At 42.8% G+C, this 19,763-nt stretch overlaps 1 protein-coding gene across 1 annotated transcript in view; it reads left to right on the forward strand.

Moving 5' to 3' along the window:
- Nucleotides 1–12,999, forward strand: part of LOC133806379 (uncharacterized) — a gene marked incomplete at its 3' end in the record, with an annotated part of 28,033 nt that extends 15,034 nt beyond the window's left edge. Inside the window, exon 3 of the mRNA XM_062244488.1 lies at nucleotides 12,541–12,999. Within this exon, the coding sequence (XP_062100472.1) occupies nucleotides 12,541–12,999 (459 nt within the window). The remainder of the gene's footprint in view (nucleotides 1–12,540) is intronic.
- Nucleotides 13,000–19,763: the final 6,764 nt, after the last annotated feature.

The raw sequence follows: 19,763 nt of genomic DNA on the forward strand, positions 1-19,763 counted from the left end.
CAAGACTGTTGGCTGTCCTTAAGACCTAACTTTTCCAAAAAGGAGGGTGCGATGTGTCGCCTTCCAATTGTCAAGCCCATTAACCGATGCCATTTAATGAGGGGTCTTTTCCATACCTTAGATTTCCTTTTGCCTTTTTTAGTATGATCCTCTCCTTGATTTGTTTGGTCGTCTAATCATGCTCAAGTAGCTACTCCCTAGATAATCAACAATTGAGATTGAGTGATGTTTTGCCCACGTCTGGGGTTATAAATTCAAAAAATTTCCTCCTGCAAACTTTTCACCTTTTGCATTCAAGATTTTCTAATTCCAAAGCTAAGAACTTCCATTCACAGAGAAACTATTTTACTCAATCCTGAAATTCTTCGTTGTCGATTCTAGAGGGTTGGAGAGAGTTTTGGGATTAGGCTTCACAAACATTTGTTTGTATTACAACTCAATGAAAAAATAATACAAGTAAATCAATATCATAAAATAGTTAAACACAAATTACATAAATACAATGGATAAAGTTTAGAGTAGACCTTCCTTGAAGAACAAAACCCTATGGACATAAAATCACAAGCTATGAATTTATGTGAAACACAAAAGTGACAAGGCTTCACACAAATGAAGATTTATTGTCCAAAAATCTCTATTCATATCCTTCCTTATGAAGATGCTTGAATCTACAACTAGTGGAATGAGATTGGGATTTACAAGCCTTGGATCTCCATGCAATTCAAGCTTTCTTACTGAAGATCGTTGAGAAAACTAGTAATCTTGGAGCTAGAGAGAGAGTGTGTGTTTTTCATTAGTGAGAGAAAAAGAGAGTGATCAAGTCACCAATTAACTCATTTGAACACCTTAAATAGTATAGGATCCTCATTAAACTCAACCAATGGGATTAGAGCATTTAAATTTAAGTTTTGAAGCTAAAACACATAATCGTACGGAAATTTTGTAATGAACCAGGTGACGCATCGCCTGGTACCAGGTGATGTGTTGCCCTATACAAGGTGACACATCACCAGGTACTTTATCTCTCTAAGGTTTTGAGTGACAGGCGATGCGACCCCTCCGAGGAGGCGACATATCGCTAGTGCCTTTGTAATTCGACTCCATGAGGTTTTTCAAAACACCTCTAAATGCTCCCAAACATTTTGGGTACTCTTATATACTCCAAATAAACATTTTGGGCCAAAAGTTTGATTTAAAAATGCCTATACTCAAAGTCAACATTCATATGTTGACTTTTGTGAAATCGTTATTATTTTAGCACCTCTTTGTGCCTAAACAATTCCACCATGTACTTAACCAATCTCAACATTCCCCCACTTGGTTAAATACATCCTCTCTTTTCTAGACAATGATATTAGCGCATAAAGTAATATACCTTTTGGGTTTGAACTTTACCTTAGTGAAAAAACTACAAAGCTCAAATCGAAATATTGAGGTATTCTTAAAAGATTGAACCCAACATTCCTAATGATTAAAACCAGTAGTGTCTCACACACCTCTATCTGATTACTGATGTATTTCCCATTGTTCGTGCCCGGCACTATTAATGGCCTTGTGCTTGATCCATTCATGAACCATCCAGAGAGAAAACTCCTACTCTCTTGAGAGGCGACCCACCTCTAGGTTCATATAGGTGAAATTCTTACAACATTTTTGCTACCTTTAGAGATGCTTTTTACTCTTAACTGAATTTCATTAAAAACCTTAGTCTTAACTCTGACTTCGGTAGCAACCAACATTAACTCACCCTTGATGAGACTTTAGATTGTTAATGTTGAAATTATTCCCTTATTGAATGACTTGTTCTTACCCATTGAACTCTACACTTAATGTAAACAAGTTTTGAGTTGGGTTGTTGTCATTGGGAATCTATATATCAAGGAGTTTTAGTTCCATCCCTCTATTTGTGGAACTAACAAAATTACTCCCAAGAGGTTTGGTAAACTCACCCGTTAAGTTCGTACATGATTTCACATATGAAATTGATATGATACTCTTATCAATCAATTCCCTCACATAGTCATGTGTTAGACTTATATGTCTAGACTTCCCATTGTAAATCTTATTGTAAGCTCTATTCAAAGTAGCCTAATTATCACAATTATCTAAATCGTTGATACATCAATCGTGGTTCTTGGTATCTCCAACATGAAATCTTTTAACCACTCAGCCTCTTTGCCAGCTGCCGCTAGAGCTACAAACTCAGATTCCATGGTTGAGTGAAATATACAAGTTTGTTTCTCAAAACCCCAAAAACCCGCACCCCCACCAAGGGTGAACACCCAACCGGTTGTGGAGAGATTACCTCCTATGCCGGATATCCAAATTGCATCGGTATATCCCTCAAGTACCTTAGGAAACTTAGAATATTGGTGGCATAACTCTTTGGCCTTTTAAGGTATCCAAACAGTCTTTCAACCGCCTTCCAATGTAAGATACTTGGATTGCTAGTAAACATATTAAGTTTACTAACCAGAAATGTAATGTCCACTATAGTACAATGAGCGTCATACATTAAACTGCCAATTGCACTTTCATACTCTAGTTGAGCCACCGCTCTCCCTTCATTATTCTCCAGCTTTAGACTTGAATTGAATGGTGTGTTTGCCTTTTTGATATTGAGATGACCAAACTTGTCCAGTATTTTCTCAATATAATGAGCTTGACCTATATATCAATCAACACTCCTTCTAACTTTAATACCTAAAATGGTATCAACCTCTCCAAGGTCCTTCATCTTGAAGTTAGAAGATAGAAACCTCTTTGTTTATGTTATGCCTTTCATTTCATTATTCAATATCAGCATATCATCAACATATAGACACACTAAGATGACATAGTCATCACAAGTCTTAGAATATAAGCACTTGTCCGCATAATTGTGTCTAAACCCATCCAGAACAATGGCCTCATCAAACTCCTCATGTGATTGTTTAGGTGCTTGCTTCAAACCATATAATGATTTGACATGCCTACACACCTTATATTCATTCCCCTTTATGGGTGTTCCATGTACACCTCCTCATCGAGGTTACCATTTAGGAATGCTATCTTGACATCCATTTTATGAACATATAGGTTGTGTATTGAGGATAAGGAAAACAATAATCTTATTGATGTTGTCCTTGCTACCGGTGCATAGGTGTCAAAGTAGTCTATGCCCTCCTTTTGACTAAACCCCTTGGCCACCAATCTTCCCCTGTAGGCTTAAAAAGGTCCATTAGTATTGTACTTTTTTTGAAATACCCACTTACACCCTATTGGCTTTGATCCTTGTGGTAGATCAACAATCTCCCAAGTGTGGTTGGACATGATGGAATCCATCTCATCATTTATTCCCTCTTTCCAAAATTTAGTCTCTTGAGGACATAGCCTCTTGGAAAGTCTTAGGATCATTCTCCACTTGAAGTACCATAGGATACTTCCAAGTAACTCCCTTATGGTTTCCCTCTACTAGGTCAAGAGTCTCCACTTGAGAGGTTTGATTTTTTAATCCACTCTCTTTAAGCCTTTGTCTTATTATGGGCAATTTTGGTTTCTCTACAACCTTTGAAGGTAACTCCTCTTGAGTTCCTTCCAATGAGATTTGTTCTTAAGGCTTATTGTCACTATACAACAAACTCTCAAAGAACTCCACTTCTCTTCATTCAATTATCACATTAGACTCCAAGTCTAATAGCCTATAGGCCTTGCTATTTGAGGCATAGCCTACAAACACACATTTGATGGCCCTTGGACCTAACTTGGTCCTTTTAGGCTCCGTGCTCTTGCAATAAGCAAGGCACCCCCACACTTTGAGATATCCTAGGTTGGGCCTCTTTCCCTTCCTTATCTCATAAAGTGAAATTTTGTTCTTTTTTATAGAAATCTAGTTTAGAATATGACAAGCGGTAAGCAAGGCTTCTCCCAATAGAGCAAAACTCAAATTCGCATGTAATAGCGTAGCATTAATTATTTCAACATAGGTTCTATTTTTTTCATCAGCTATACCATTTTATTGGGGAGTATAAGAGGTTGTACATTCATGTATTATACCATGCATCTCACAAAACACATTAAACTCATTGGAAAAGTATTCACCACCCCTATCACTTTAATTTATTTTCCAATTCATTTTCAACATCGGCTTTATAGATTTTGAACATGTTAAAGGCATCATCATTATTTTTAAGCAAGTATACATATGTGAATCTAGAACAATCATCAACAAAAGTAATAAAATACCTATGTCCTTGACGTCCTAAATTACCTAATAAGGCTTAGGGCCTTGATTAGGGGGCCAAGATGGAAAATTATGGAATACATGTGTTAATTATGAAATATGTGTTTATGTGATATATATGTGTATCATTATATGATTACGTGAGTTATATTATAATATGACTAGATTTACTTGTTTAGGTGTATTAAATATGCATGCGGGCCTGTTTCTTATTAGAAGGGCAATTTGTGAAATTTGGCCCATTATGGGTATATTGGGAATATATGTGTATATATGTGATATATGTGTGAGACCACATTATTATGTGGATATATTTGGGTTACTCTGCACGAGGTGATCCTAAGGGAAAAGTTAGTGGAAAGTCACAACAGGACCGAATACCCGACTTAGGGTGACTCAAGGTGTATTTTGGGTATTTAGTACATTACTGGGATATCGGGTAATGAGAGTAAATATTTGAGGATATATTTGGAGTTAGTGATACTAGGAGGGAATTTTGGGGATTTTGACCATTTTACCCTCAGGGACGTATTTGGTACCCTGGGCATTGGGATTTACTTAGAGTTACTTGAACTCTAAGTAACCTCACAAAAATAGAAAACACTTACAATGCTCAACAAACTCTCTCAACTCTCTCTCTCTCTCTCTCTCTCTCTCTCTCTCTCTCTCTCTCTCTCTCTCTCTCTCAATTCCTTGGGAATTTCTTATGATGTAAGAGGAATCGAAGCTAGCATAGACTCGGGATTGCTTGGGGAAAGGCTTAACATCATTTTGGGCAGTAGAGTTATTGACTTCTAACCTTAATGCTATGTGTTTTTTATAGTTTAGCTAAGTTTTGGAGTTTTGAAAACTCAATTCTGAATTTGGAGATATGGTGAGGTTTTGGCCATGTTTAAGATTTGGTTTTGTTGGTATTGAAGTGCTGAGTTAATTGGGAACTTTATTTTTGGGATTTGGCTATGTTTGGATAGGATTTTGGTGAGATTTAGCTTGAAGAAAATGAGGAAAATTTTGGGTTTCCATGTCGAGTCGCGGCCCTGTTCCTGGGGCATCGCGGCTCTCATGAATGGCAAGGAAAAGGAGGTGTTGAACCTCCGTAAGGGCCGCAATACCTGCAGGGAGCACCACTGCACGTGTGTTCCAAAGGAGAGCCCTTAGGCTCTCTAACTTGGGGCGGATCACGGCTCTTGGGCCTTAGGCCGCGGCGCATGAAGAGCTTTTGAGCCCCAGGAAGGCTTTGAGTGCGGGAACTCAAACCTAAAGGCTCGGGATGGATTCTACTACCCGGTTTAGTAGAACTCGACGTTCCGGAGGCTAGAACTTGGTCTGAAAGCCTTTATTTGATCATTATTGATGAGATTATATATTACAGTTGTGACTAGGTTATCACGAGTGGATGGATCGTGCTCAAGGGTCATTTATTATACATTTTACTCGGACATGAGGTAAGCAAAACTGCACCTGATCTGCATTTAGGGCTTGGCCCGGTTATAGTATAGGATTAATATTATGTTGAGAATGTTCTATTAAACATATTAAATGTGATGTGTTTACCTATGTTATGTAATAATTGTTGGTATGTATATCTAATTGGGAAGCTCATCTTATAAGTTGAAGATTTATCTGTGTTACCTAATGAAGAGATTGGCTTAATAGTCAAGGGTATAACCGATTCTAAAGACTCGATGTAACGACCCAAATTCAGTGTTAAGGCTTAAGGGCCTGGAGTAGTGTGCCTGGAGGGCATGATGGGATTTTGTGTGTGACTTTATTAAGTTTAATGCATCATTATGATTTATTGCACGTTATATGACTATTGGATTATTTGAGATGCATGACTATGTGAATCAGTATGCATGTAGAACTGATTGTCTTAAAATGAGCATGATTGTAACTTGGCCATGTTAGGGCATAACTGTGATAATTATACTATGTGAATTGTGCCATGTGAGTGTGATGTTTTACCAGGATGCACGCATCGGGACGGTCCTAGTGAGCCAGTTAGTCTAAAAGTCACAACGGGTTGTTGTACCCGGCTCGGGAGGAGCCCAGGGGTACTTCGGGAATCTTGTAAGTTGAGTTTAGAAAGAGTGATTAGTATTGGTAATTTGGTAACCATTTGTAACTGCTGTGAGTAACAAGTTTTAAGATAGGAAGTGGTAGAATTGAAATGAAAGTGTTAAGACTTAAGTACCCTTGAAGGTTTAGCTTAGAAGGATTAGTAAGGAGGGGTAATTTGGTCTTTTGGCAAGGCAAATAGACATTATGCAGCTGGGATTTAGGGGGTACGGTTTGGGCATTTGGGTCACTTGTGGCTTTGATAAATTAGAAGAGAAGGAAAAGAAGAGGAGAGAAAGGCTAGGGCAAAGAAGAAGAAAGAAGAAGAGGTGTAGAAAGGGGCTGAAGTGGGAAGCTCAGAAGGAGATCAAGGGAACTTTTAGGGTGGATTCTACTCTTGAGGTAAGGATCTTATGCTTATTTAAGTTTGTTTTCTGTGTTGGTTGAGGAATTTAATGCTTGAGTTAAGATTTTCATGGGTTTTGATTTGGGTTGTTGAATTTGAAATCAAAGGAGTGGATCTTGTGTGTATTGATGTTTTGGATTTGATTCTAGTGTTTATGGGGTGTTAGATTGTTCATATGAGGTTTGGATTTGAGTTTTGGGGTTTAGGTTTTGGTTTGGGATGATTTGGGGAGGTTAAAGCTCGGGGAAAATTGCAGGAAAAACCCAGAATTCTGGGTCTGCGAAGGCGTGCCGCGGCAGGGTTTTTGTGTGCCGCGGCAAGGGAGCTTCTGTCTGATGGGTGCCGCGGCACAAGGATGTGGTGCCGCGGCACAAGGCAATTTTCAGGGTAGCTCTTTTTGGCAATTTTAGGTCTTAGCTCCGGGGGTTCGTGGGATGCCTCCGGGGTGTTGTTTTAAGGTTTTAGAGGTCCCGAGAGTGCGGGATTGGTCCCGGGAAGTGGTTTTGGGTTTGGTTAGTATTAAAAGTGTTTTATGTGTGTTGTGACTAGGATTTCGGAGAGGCTCGTGCTAAAGGACCGTGCTCGTGACCGTGGTACTTTGGAAAGCACGGGATACAGGTAAGAAAACCGTAACACCCGAGTTTAGGGCATGGCCCCACTGTGTGATTGTAGGGCGTGGCCCCGGATTGTATTACGTGCAAATGCTTAAACTTAAATGAACCATGATGTGTGTGAATGTTTATTTTGAATGTACTATATGTGTTATTATGATGAAACGAGCGGCAGAGGCCGGGTACGGCATAGGCCGGGGCGGCCGTGGGCCGAAAGTAACACAGCACATGGGATGCTTATATTCAGGGTGGGACCCAAGGGATACATGAGTTATCCTCGCGGTGAGAACCGAAACTCCAGGCTTTGGTAAGGCCTTGGGAGCGGCATGGCCGTACTTGTTTATTATGGTGGTTTTCCTATGTATCAGTGAATTATTGCCAGCTATTTACTTTGCATATGTTATGTGTTATTTGGGTTTTCTTGCTGGGCTTCGGCTCACGGGTGCTCCGTGTGGCAGGTAAAAGCAAGGAGTCAGTCAACCGGCCATGAGTATGGAGAGCGTGGGGGCGGCGCGTACATGTTCGGCCTGCCCGACTGCTTTGGTTGGGGGCATTTTGTATATGGCTGTATTTAACCATTCTTTTGATAGCTGATCAAGTGTAAATCTATTTTGAGTTGTAAATATTTTGTAAACCTTATTTTGGGATCCCAGATGTTTTATAATTAACGTTTTTAATGAAACTAAACATTTTCAAAGAGTACAGCCTTAAACTCTGGTTTATTCACACTTTTGGTTTTAGAAACCACTTGAGTCAATTAGATGCACAATTTCTGTTTTAAACTCACTTAGTAACGGCTCTAAGGTAGTAGGGCGTTACAACTTGGTATCAGAGCGAGCCAAGGTTTATTGGTTCTGGAGATCGACCGAACATGTACGCACGCTGCCATTGAAAAGCTCGACTCAAGGTAGTTTGGTATGATCGGTTGATATATTCATGAATATGTGTTTAATGCTTTGTGTGCCTGCCTAAATTATTATGAGCATGATCATTGAAATAACATATGCATGATGCCAGGGCAAGGCCCGTTGTATGCTGCATGATATTTGTATGGCACTTTGGTCGATTGATCTTGGTTGTTGTTGAGATTGAGAGGTGGAAATTGGACCTTGTTATCATGCCTAATGAGCGGTGTCATTGATTGCAGGCATTTAGTTGCAATGCCTCGCCAATCATCGAGACTCCGCGGCATTCAGGCCGAGGATGATAACCAGGGGCAGGACCCTCCACCTGCTCCTCAGAACTGGCAACAGATTTTAGCAGAGATGGAGGCTAGGTTGAAGAAAACAGAGGATGAGCTTAGTCAGTACAGGCAACCAGCTCCTCCACCGGCCACTGTGATACCACCACCGCCTAGTGTGGTACCGGCTCCGGTTCAACCTGTGACTGGGAACAGGTTGGAACCTCTATATGAAAGATTCAGAAAACAACAACCTCCTACCTTTGAGGGGGGAGCAGACCCACTGCAGGCTGAGCAGTGGATGAGTACAATGTCGGTAATCCTGGACTTCATGAGGGTTGAAGGAAGGGATAGGGTTGATTGTGCCAGTTATATGCTTAGACATGATGCACGAATATGGTGGGAGGTGGTGGGGCAGCGAAGGGATACTGCTATTATGACCTGGGAGGAATTCAAGAGCCTTTTCAACGAGAAATACTACAGCGTAGCCGTTCGAGCGGCGAAGGCGGATGAGTTTAACAGTCTGACTCAGGGCAGGTTATCTGTCACTGAGTACGCCTTGGTATTTGATAGATTGGCGAAGTTTGCGCCAGAGCTTGTGCCGACTGATATGGCCAGAAGGGACAGATTTGTACGGGGATTAGGTGCAATGATCGCCCGTGACGTGAGTATTACAATGGCTCCAGAGACTACCTATGCGCAAGTGGTAGACAAGGCCCTCACTGCTGAGAGGGCTGAGGATCAGATCTGGAAGGATAGCGCTGCTAGGCGTGATACCAGGAGGGTAATGCCTTCTTCTTCTGGGCCTAGTCGGGGCAGCGGCCCCAGTGAGCAGAAGAGGAGAGTACCAGACTCATTTACTCCCTATGGTTCCGACAGGAGGGTTCGCGGTTCCGTGGGTGGCCGCCAGGGCGGTAATGACAACTGGAGGAGTTATCCATGGTGTCCTCGATGCAGGCGACGGCATTAGGGCGAGTGCCGGTCCGCCTCTGGAGCGGGTACCGGCATCAGGGCATGTTTTGTTTGTGGAAGCACCAGCCACTTGAAGAAAGATTGCCCGCAGGCTAAGAAGGAGGAGCCTAGGCAGGGTGACAGCCTCGCGCCTGCTAGGGTCTTCACCTTGACTCAGACTGAGGCAGAGGCCAGCCCATCAGTGGTCACAGGTCAGATTTTTAGCGCTGGATCCTTGTTTACTGCATTGATTGATTCTGGTGCTACGCACTCATTTGTTTCTGCTAGAGTGATTGATCAGCTGTGTAGACCTAGTATTTTGTATGCTAGGGGTTTTCAGACTGTATTGCCTACAGGAGAGCTGGTAGTCTCTAGGAGGTGGGTTAGAGCCTTACCAGTAGTTGTAGATGGTAGAGAATTGTTTGTTGACCTGATTGAACTAGATATGGACGATTTTGACATAATACTAGGGATGGATTGGTTGACGCGATATGGAGCAACAATTGATTGTAGGCGACGAATGGTGACCTTTGAACCGGAGGGCGAGGCACCCTTTGTGTTCGTGGGATCGGTGGATGGACCGCGGGTACCTGTGATCTCGGCACTAAAGGCTAGAGACCTGATGCAAGAGGGTTGCATAGGATTCCTAGCAAGTATAGTGGATTCCTCTAAGGTGGCGGCAGTGGGACCGAATGAAACCAGAGTCGTCTGCGAGTTTCCAGACTTGTTTCCAGCAGATCTGCCGGGGTTGCCGCCCCAGCGGGAGATCGAGTTCGTCATAGAGTTGGCTCCGGGAGCAGAGCCAGTATCCAAAGCACCTTACAGAATGGCTCCAGCAGAATTAAAGGAATTGAAGATCCAACTGCAGGAACTACTTGATTTGGGGTTTGTCAGACCGAGTTTCTCGCCGTGGGGTGCTCCAGTTTTATTTGTTAAGAAAAAGGATGGATCGCTCAGGATGTGCATCGATTACAGGGAGTTGAATAAGCTGACCATCAAGAACAAATATCCATTGCCTAGGATCGACGATTTATTTGATCAGCTTCAAGGGAGTATAGTGTTTTCGAAGATTGATCTCCGATCAGGCTACTATCAATTGAGGATCAGAGATGAGGACATACCAAAGACTGCATTTCAGACTCGGTATGGGCATTATGAATTTCTGGTTATGTCCTTTGGATTAACCAATGCCCCGGCAGCATTTATGGATTTGATGAACAGAATTTTTAAGGATTACTTGGATAAGTTTGTGATTGTGTTTATTGATGATATCCTAGTATACTCCCAGACAGAGACAGAGCATGAGCATCATCTGCGTCTAGTGTTGCAGCGGTTAAGAGGGCATAAGCTATATGCCAAGTTTAGTAAGTGCGAGTTCTGGTTATCGCAAGTTTCATTTTTGGGCCATATTATCAGTAAGGATGGGTTACTGGTCGACCCAAGTAAGACGGAAGCAGTGAGGGTTTGGCCTAGACCCAGCAATGTTCCTGAAGTTAGAAGTTTCCTTGGACTAGCAGGTTACTACCGGCGGTTTGTAGAGGGGTTCTCCAGAATTGCTACTCCGTTGACAGAATTGACAAGGAAGAAGACCAAGTTTGTGTGGACAGATCGATGCGAGAATAGCTTCAAAGAGCTGAAGCGGCGGTTGATTACTGCACCAGTGCTGAGCCTGCCAACAGATAATGAGAAGTTTGTGGTCTACTGTGACGCTTCCAGACAGGGTCTGGGATGCGTGTTGATGCAGGCTGGGAAAGTGATAGCGTACGCATCAAGGCAATTAAAGGAGTACGAGCAGAGGTATCCCACGCATGACCTGGAATTAGCTGCAGTGGTATTCGCACTTAAGATTTGGAGACACTATCTGTATGGAGAGAGGTGCGAGATATACACTGATCACAAGAGTCTAAAGTATTTCTTTACCCAGAAGGACTTGAACATGCGCCAGAGACGGTGGCTTGAGCTGGTAAAGGATTACGATTGTGATATCCTATACCATCCTGGGAAGGCTAATGTGGTGGCTGATGCATTGAGCCGAAGGGGCCCAGGACAGTTGTATAGTTCGAGGCAGATATCTGACAGACTAGCAGGAGAGATGACCAGAGCAGGTATAGAGCTAGTGGTTGGGAGGTTAGCCAACATTACTCTTCAGTCAACACTCCTCGAGAGGATTAAGGAAGCACAGGGAAAGGACCCCCAGTTAGTTGAGCGTAGAGAGAACGTCCTATCGGGAGCAGCTAAGGACTTCTCTATTTCTGAGATGGGTTTGTTGAAGTACAAAGGATGGATTTGTGTTCCGATTGATCCAGACATTCGGCGAGAGATTTTGGACGAGTCTCATACCACTCCCTACTCTTTGCACCCAGGTTCTATGAAGATGTACCATGACCTGAAGGTTTTGTATTGGTGGTCAGGCATGAAGAGGGACGTGGTGGACTATGTGGCTAGATGCCTAACCTGTCAGCAGATTAAGGCGGAACACCAGAGGCCAGCAGGATTATTACAGCCTCTTGGGATTCCCGAGTGGAAATGGGAAGATATTGCCATGGACTTTGTGGTAGGATTGCCAAAGACCGTGGGTCAGCATGACTCGGTATGGGTGATTGTGGACAGGTATACCAAGTCCGCCCACTTCTTACCTGTGAAGACGACTTATACTGTGGAGCAGTATGCAGAGCTTTATGTTAAGGAGATCGTTCGACTTCATGGGGCTCCGAGGTCAATAGTATCCGACAGAGACCCCACTTTCACTTCCAAGTTTTGGAAGAGCCTGCAGAAGGAAATGGGCACGCAGCTTCGGTTTAGTACCGCTTATCATCCTCAGACGGATGGACAGTCTGAGAGGACAATTCAAATACTGGAGGACATGTTACGAGCTTGTGTCTTGGATTTTGAGGGATCTTGGAGTAAGTATCTCCCTCTGATTGAGTTTTCGTACAATAACAGTTATCAGGCGACTATCGGAGTGGCTCCGTATGAGATGTTGTATGGTAGAAAATGCAGATCACCGATTCACTGGGATGAGACAGGTGAGAGAAGGTATTTAGGTCCTGAGATGGTTCAGAGGAACAATGAGGCACTTGAGAAAATTAGAGCTCGTATGCTCGCCTCCCAGAGTCGCCAGAAGAGTTATTCAGATCAGAAACGCAGGAGCGTAGAATTTCAGGTTGGTGATCATGTATTCCTCAGGGTTTCACCCCTGAGAGGAGTAAAACGATTTGGCGTTCGGGGCAAGCTGAGTCCCAGGTTTGTTGGCCCATTTGAGGTTCTAGAACGAATTGGGGAGGTGGCTTATAGGTTAGCAATGCCTCCAGCTTTATCAGGAGTTCATGACGTGTTTCATGTGTCCATGCTCCGGAAGTATGTTTCGGACTCTACTCATGTGTTGAGCTATGAGAACTTGGAGTTGGATCGGGACTTATCATACGAAGAAAAGCCTGTTCAGATCCTTGATAGGAAGGACAAGGCCTTGAGGAGCAAGACCATCCCCTTGGTTAAAGTATTGTGGAGAAACAGCAAGGTCGAAGAGGCGACATGGGAACTGGAATCAGATATGCGGGAGCGGCATCCCGAGTTGTTCAGGTAAATTTCGAGGACGAAATTCTCATGAGGAGGGGATAGTTGTAACGACCCAAATTCAGTGTTAAGGCTTAAGGGCCTGGAGTAGTGTGCCTGGAGGGCATGATGGGATTTTGTGTGTGACTTTATTAAGTTTAATGCATCATTATGATTTATTGCACGTTATATGACTATTGGATTATTTGAGATGCATGACTATGTGAATCAGTATGCATGTAGAACTGATTGTCTTAAAATGAGCATGATTGTAACTTGGCCATGTTAGGGCATAACTGTGATAATTATACTATGTGAATTGTGCCATGTGAGTGTGATGTTTTACCAGGATGCACGCATCGGGACGGTCCTAGTGAGCCAGTTAGTCTAAAAGTCACAACGGGTTGTTGTACCCGGCTCGGGAGGAGCCCAGGGGTACTTCGGGAATCTTGTAAGTTGAGTTTAGAAAGAGTGATTAGTATTGGTAATTTGGTAACCATTTGTAACTGCTGTGAGTAACAAGTTTTAAGATAGGAAGTGGTAGAATTGAAATGAAAGTGTTAAGACTTAAGTACCCTTGAAGGTTTAGCTTAGAAGGATTAGTAAGGAGGGGTAATTTGGTCTTTTGGCAAGGCAAATAGACATTATGCAGCTGGGATTTAGGGGGTACGGTTTGGGCATTTGGGTCACTTGTGGCTTTGATAAATTAGAAGAGAAGGAAAAGAAGAGGAGAGAAAGGCTAGGGCAAAGAAGAAGAAAGAAGAAGAGGTGTAGAAAGGGGCTGAAGTGGGAAGCTCAGAAGGAGATCAAGGGAACTTTTAGGGTGGATTCTACTCTTGAGGTAAGGATCTTATGCTTATTTAAGTTTGTTTTCTGTGTTGGTTGAGGAATTTAATGCTTGAGTTAAGATTTTCATGGGTTTTGATTTGGGTTGTTGAATTTGAAATCAAAGGAGTGGATCTTGTGTGTATTGATGTTTTGGATTTGATTCTAGTGTTTATGGGGTGTTAGATTGTTCATATGAGGTTTGGATTTGAGTTTTGGGGTTTAGGTTTTGGTTTGGGATGATTTGGGGAGGTTAAAGCTCGGGGAAAATTGCAGGAAAAACCCAGAATTCTGGGTCTGCGAAGGCGTGCCGCGGCAGGGTTTTTGTGTGCCGCGGCAAGGGAGCTTCTGTCTGATGGGTGCCGCGGCACAAGGATGTGGTGCCGCGGCACAAGGCAATTTTCAGGGTAGCTCTTTTTGGCAATTTTAGGTCTTAGCTCCGGGGGTTCGTGGGATGCCTCCGGGGTGTTGTTTTAAGGTTTTAGAGGTCCCGAGAGTGCGGGATTGGTCCCGGGAAGTGGTTTTGGGTTTGGTTAGTATTAAAAGTGTTTTATGTGTGTTGTGACTAGGATTTCGGAGAGGCTCGTGCTAAAGGACCGTGCTCGTGACCGTGGTACTTTGGAAAGCACGGGATACAGGTAAGAAAACCGTAACACCCGAGTTTAGGGCATGGCCCCACTGTGTGATTGTAGGGCGTGGCCCCGGATTGTATTACGTGCAAATGCTTAAACTTAAATGAACCATGATGTGTGTGAATGTTTATTTTGAATGTACTATATGTGTTATTATGATGAAACGAGCGGCAGAGGCCGGGTACGGCATAGGCCGGGGCGGCCGTGGGCCGAAAGTAACACAGCACATGGGATGCTTATATTCAGGGTGGGACCCAAGGGATACATGAGTTATCCTCGCGGTGAGAACCGAAACTCCAGGCTTTGGTAAGGCCTTGGGAGCGGCATGGCCGTACTTGTTTATTATGGTGGTTTTCCTATGTATCAGTGAATTATTGCCAGCTATTTACTTTGCATATGTTATGTGTTATTTGGGTTTTCTTGCTGGGCTTCGGCTCACGGGTGCTCCGTGTGGCAGGTAAAAGCAAGGAGTCAGTCAACCGGCCATGAGTATGGAGAGCGTGGGGGCGGCGCGTACATGTTCGGCCTGCCCGACTGCTTTGGTTGGGGGCATTTTGTATATGGCTGTATTTAACCATTCTTTTGATAGCTGATCAAGTGTAAATCTATTTTGAGTTGTAAATATTTTGTAAACCTTATTTTGGGATCCCAGATGTTTTATAATTAACGTTTTTAATGAAACTAAACATTTTCAAAGAGTACAGCCTTAAACTCTGGTTTATTCACACTTTTGGTTTTAGAAACCACTTGAGTCAATTAGATGCACAATTTCTGTTTTAAACTCACTTAGTAACGGCTCTAAGGTAGTAGGGCGTTACACTCGACTTATAAGTCGAGGGTTAAAAGACTCGACTTATCAGTTGAAGGTTAAAGACTCGACTTATCAGTCGAAGGTTAAAAGACTAGACTTATCAGTCAAAGGTTAAAGGCTCAACTTATCAGTTGAATGTTAAAGACTCAACTTATAAGTCGAAGGTTGAAAGGCTCGACTTATCAGTCGAAGGTTAAAGAACTCAAGTTATTAGTTGAAGATTAAGGGACTCGTGTTATGAGCCAAGAGTTTAAAGGCTCGGCTTAGGAGTCGAGGACAGCAATAGCGTGTTGAACGCTGGCCGATAAGGTTAAGCCAACCCGGAAGCGAAATATACACTTGAACGCCCCTAGGGTCCTTTGGAATGTTAAGCATCAGACCTGCTTAGCCAGCTCTAAGGCTAGTTATATGAAAGACGGGCAATAGGCCCTAGTGTGACTGTATAGTCACTTATCTGGGTTGATTGCATGCATGAGTAGGGTTATTACTACTAGGCATGCTAATTATGAATTAGTGATCTGATAATGTACTACTTATAAGCATGATTATGTTTTCTTGTTGAGCCTCGGCTCACGGGTGCTAAATGGTGTAGGTAAGGGAAAGGAAAAGCTGGACCAACCATGTGTTGGAGAGCTTCAGGCCAACCATGTGTTGGAGAGCTTCAGGGACGGAGTGTACATATGCGGTCTACTCGTCTGCCATAACCGAGGTTATCAATTGGAACTAGGGTTGGACCCTAATTTTGCCTCCTAGATCAGATTTTGTATACAATTTTGGGTTTGTAACCGTTTTAAACTATGTTGGGATCCCATATATGGAAGTCAAACTCTTTTAATGAAATGGTTGACTTTTGACCAAAATTTTTAGTACCTAAACCTGTGGTTAGTTTTAATTACACGATTTAAGCCCAAATGACTCGTTTAGCGAGTTAAGCATTATTTAAATTACACATTGTAAAAGTCGTGGATTAGGAGGACGTTGCAACTTGGTATCAAAGCCGTTTAGGTTTAAAAATTTCTAAAGATTTGCTGGGCATGTACAATCATCGCTAAAGACAAGCTAGACTCGAGGTTTGGAAACTATTTATGTTAAATTGTGTTTACCTGCCTAATTAACATATGAATGTCTCATTTGCATGCTTTATTAGGAAGCATGAGTTACACTGATAGGGCTTGGCCCTTGACTATTATGTGTATGATAAGGGATGCCCTTATTAGCACTATTACTATTATGAATATTGAGAAGAATGTGCTTAATAGCACCCTGATTGAGCATGCATATAAACTGGCTTGCTTATTAGTATGATTGTTGTATGTGAAAGCTATTAAATTGCTTATTAGCACTGTTATTGCATGTGTATGCTTAATTGTCCAGTCTTGAACCGTGGGAGTGGTGCTGGGCACCGTTATTGTTGCTTAATGTGTCGAGTCATTGATTGCAGATAGACTGGGAAATATGCTTCATGGGCAATAAAATGAACCAGCCAGCGCTGGAAGTCAAGTCAGAGATAATGATCAGGGTCAGAACCCTCCGCCAGCTCCTAAGAACTGGCAACAGGTGCTTGCTGATATGCAAGCTAGGATACAGAGGCAATAGGAAGAAATTTTCCTATTGAGACAGCAGCAGGTTCCAGCAGGGAACGCTGCACTGGTTTTTCCACCTACTGAGCGCTTCGGGAAACAACACCCTCCTACCTTTAAGGGGGGGCCAGATCCGCTGCGAGCTAACCACTGGATGGGTATTACCACCTCCATCCTGGATTTTATTGGGGTGGTAGGTAATGATAGAGTGGCCTGTGCTACATTCATATTTTGGGAAAATGCCCGAATCTGGTGGGAAGTGGTATCCCAGACCAAAGATGTGAAAACCCTGAGCTGGGAGGAATTCAGAGAATTATTTAATGAGAAATACTATAATGATGCAGTTAAAGCTGCAAAGGCTGATGAGTTCAGTATTTGGTGTAGGGCACCATGACTGTTACAGAGTACGCCCTAAAATTTGATAGGTTGGCCAAGTTTGCTGCAGACTTTTTCTCAACTGATGTGATTAGAAAGGAGAGGTTTGTTCGAGGGATAAATGTTATGATAGCCCTGGATGTTAAAATTACTTCAGTACCTGGAGTGACGACTTATGCTCAGGTAGTGGAGAAGGCCTTTACTGTTGAGGGCGCTGAAAACAAGATCTGGCGTGACAACGCGGCCAGAAGGGACACTAGAAGGGTGGGACCTCCCTTTATTGGAGCTAGTAGGGGCAGAGGCCCTAGTGACCAGAAGAGGAAGACCCCAGATACCATTGCAGTTCCAGGCCTAGACAGGAAGCCACGACGAGGTATACAGGTTGGCCGCCAGGGTAGCAATGAAAGCTGGAGGACTTATCCAAAATGTGCTAGATAAAGGAGACGTCATCTGGGAGAGTGTCAGGCGAAGGCCAGCTTTTTATGTGGTATAGTTGGGTACCTTAAGAAAGATTGCCCAAGGGCGATGAAGGAAAAACTAAAGAAGGCAGATAGCTTGGCTCCAACTCGAGTGTTTGCATTGACACAATCAGAGGCTTAGGCTCGATCCTCAATAGTGACATGTCAGCTTTCTAGTGTTGGCACTTCTTATTTTGTTTTGATTGATTCTGGGGCTATACATCCCTTTGTATCTAGTCGGGTGATTGATAGGTTTTGTAGACCACGGGAATAGTATGCAGTGGGATTTGGAACTTTATTACCTCCAGGGGAATTAGTCGTTTCCAGGAGAGGTGGATGGTTGAGAGTTTTCTGTTGATTTGATTGAGCTAGTCATGAGTGACTTTGATATGATCCTGGATATGGATTGGTTAGCCAAGTATTGGGCAACAATAGATTGCATGAAGAAATGGTAACCTTTGAGCCTGAGGGTGAGGATCCCTTTGTATTCATTGCCACTGTGCATGGACCCCGTATACCTATGATATCTATACTTAGAGCTACAGACCTATTGCAGGGGGGATGCATGGGATTCTTACCTAGTGTGGTGGATATCACTTAGGTCATGCCAATGGGACCAGGACAGACCATATTGGTGTATGTGAGTTTCTGGATGTGTTTCCAAAGGATCTGCCAAGATTACATCCACACAAGGAGATAGAGTTTGTGAATGAGTTTAAACCAGGGACAAAACCAATGTTTAGGGCACAGTATAGAATGGCTCTAACAGATCTGAAGGAACTAAAGGTTCAGTTACAGGAATTACTAGACTTGGGTTTTATCAGGCCCAGTTTCTTGCCATGAGGCACACCAGTTCTCTTCGTGAAGAAGAAAGATGCATCTCTAAGGATATGTATCGATTATAGAGAATTGAACAAGTTAAATATTAAGAACAAGTATCCTCTGCCAAGGATTGATGATCTGTTTGATCAATACAGGGTAAGACGATATTCTCCAAGATAGATCTTCGATCTGGTTACCACCAGCTAAGGATCAGGAAGGAAGATATAGCGAATACAGCTTTTTGCACCAGGTATTGGTATTATGAGTTTCTGGTAATGTCATTTGGGTTTACTAATGCCCCAACTACATTTATGGATATGATGAACAGAGTGTTCAAAGATTACCTGGATCAGTTTGTGATCGTCTTCATCGACGATATTCTGGTATATTCTCATCCAGAGGTAGAACATGAGCAACATCTTAGGTTGGTTCTACAGAGGCTGAGGGAACAAAGACTATTTGCGAAGTTTAAAAAGTGTGAATTCTAGTTACCACAGGTGACTTTCTTAGGTCATATAGTCGGTAAAGATAGAATTATGGTGGATCCAGCAAAGATTGAGACGATCAGAGATTGGCCAAGGCCCTTAAGGGATTTTGGGATTTGGGGACTTTAAGCATGGGAATTTTACCTAGGGTGCTCGGGATTGAATCTACTATCGTGTTTGGTGGAATTCAATGTTCCGGAGACTAGAACTTTATCTAGAAGCCCTTTTACGATTATTGATTGTATCCCTTATCTTGGCTTGACTAGGTACTAAGCTAGGGCTCGGGGATTGGATCGTGCTCAAGAGGCATCGCTCGTAGTCAGTACACTTGGGAACTAAAGGTAAGAAAACTGCACCTGGTTGTGGATTTATAATGGGACTAAGGGTTCCCTATTTTGTATTCTTTGAAAGGATGGTATTATGCCATGTGAACAGTAAACCAACGGCCTAAGAGTGCTAAAGTTTACACTAGCGCACAGGGCGCGACTCAGCCACTGGTAGTTGAGGACAGCTTATTATGCACTGAGCTCAGTTTAAGCGGGCCGGAGTCAGTGGGGTAAACAGAGGGTGCACCCTAAGGTGTCGACCCTGATTATTATGTGATTTGGTTGTTATTATTAATTGGTGGATTGTTATGTTGTATAGCTGGGTGATGATTAGCTGATTCTTTGGTTGAATCTTCATGCTTTGTGATTACTGTGGTATGTTAAGTGTATGAACATGCTTAAAGGGTTATCCAAATGTTGTTATTGCTTGTTATGTAAAATGATATGTTTTCTTGCTGGGCCTTGGCTC

Source organism: Humulus lupulus, chromosome X, assembly GCF_963169125.1.
Source record: "Humulus lupulus chromosome X, drHumLupu1.1, whole genome shotgun sequence".
Lineage (NCBI taxonomy): Eukaryota > Viridiplantae > Streptophyta > Magnoliopsida > Rosales > Cannabaceae > Humulus > Humulus lupulus.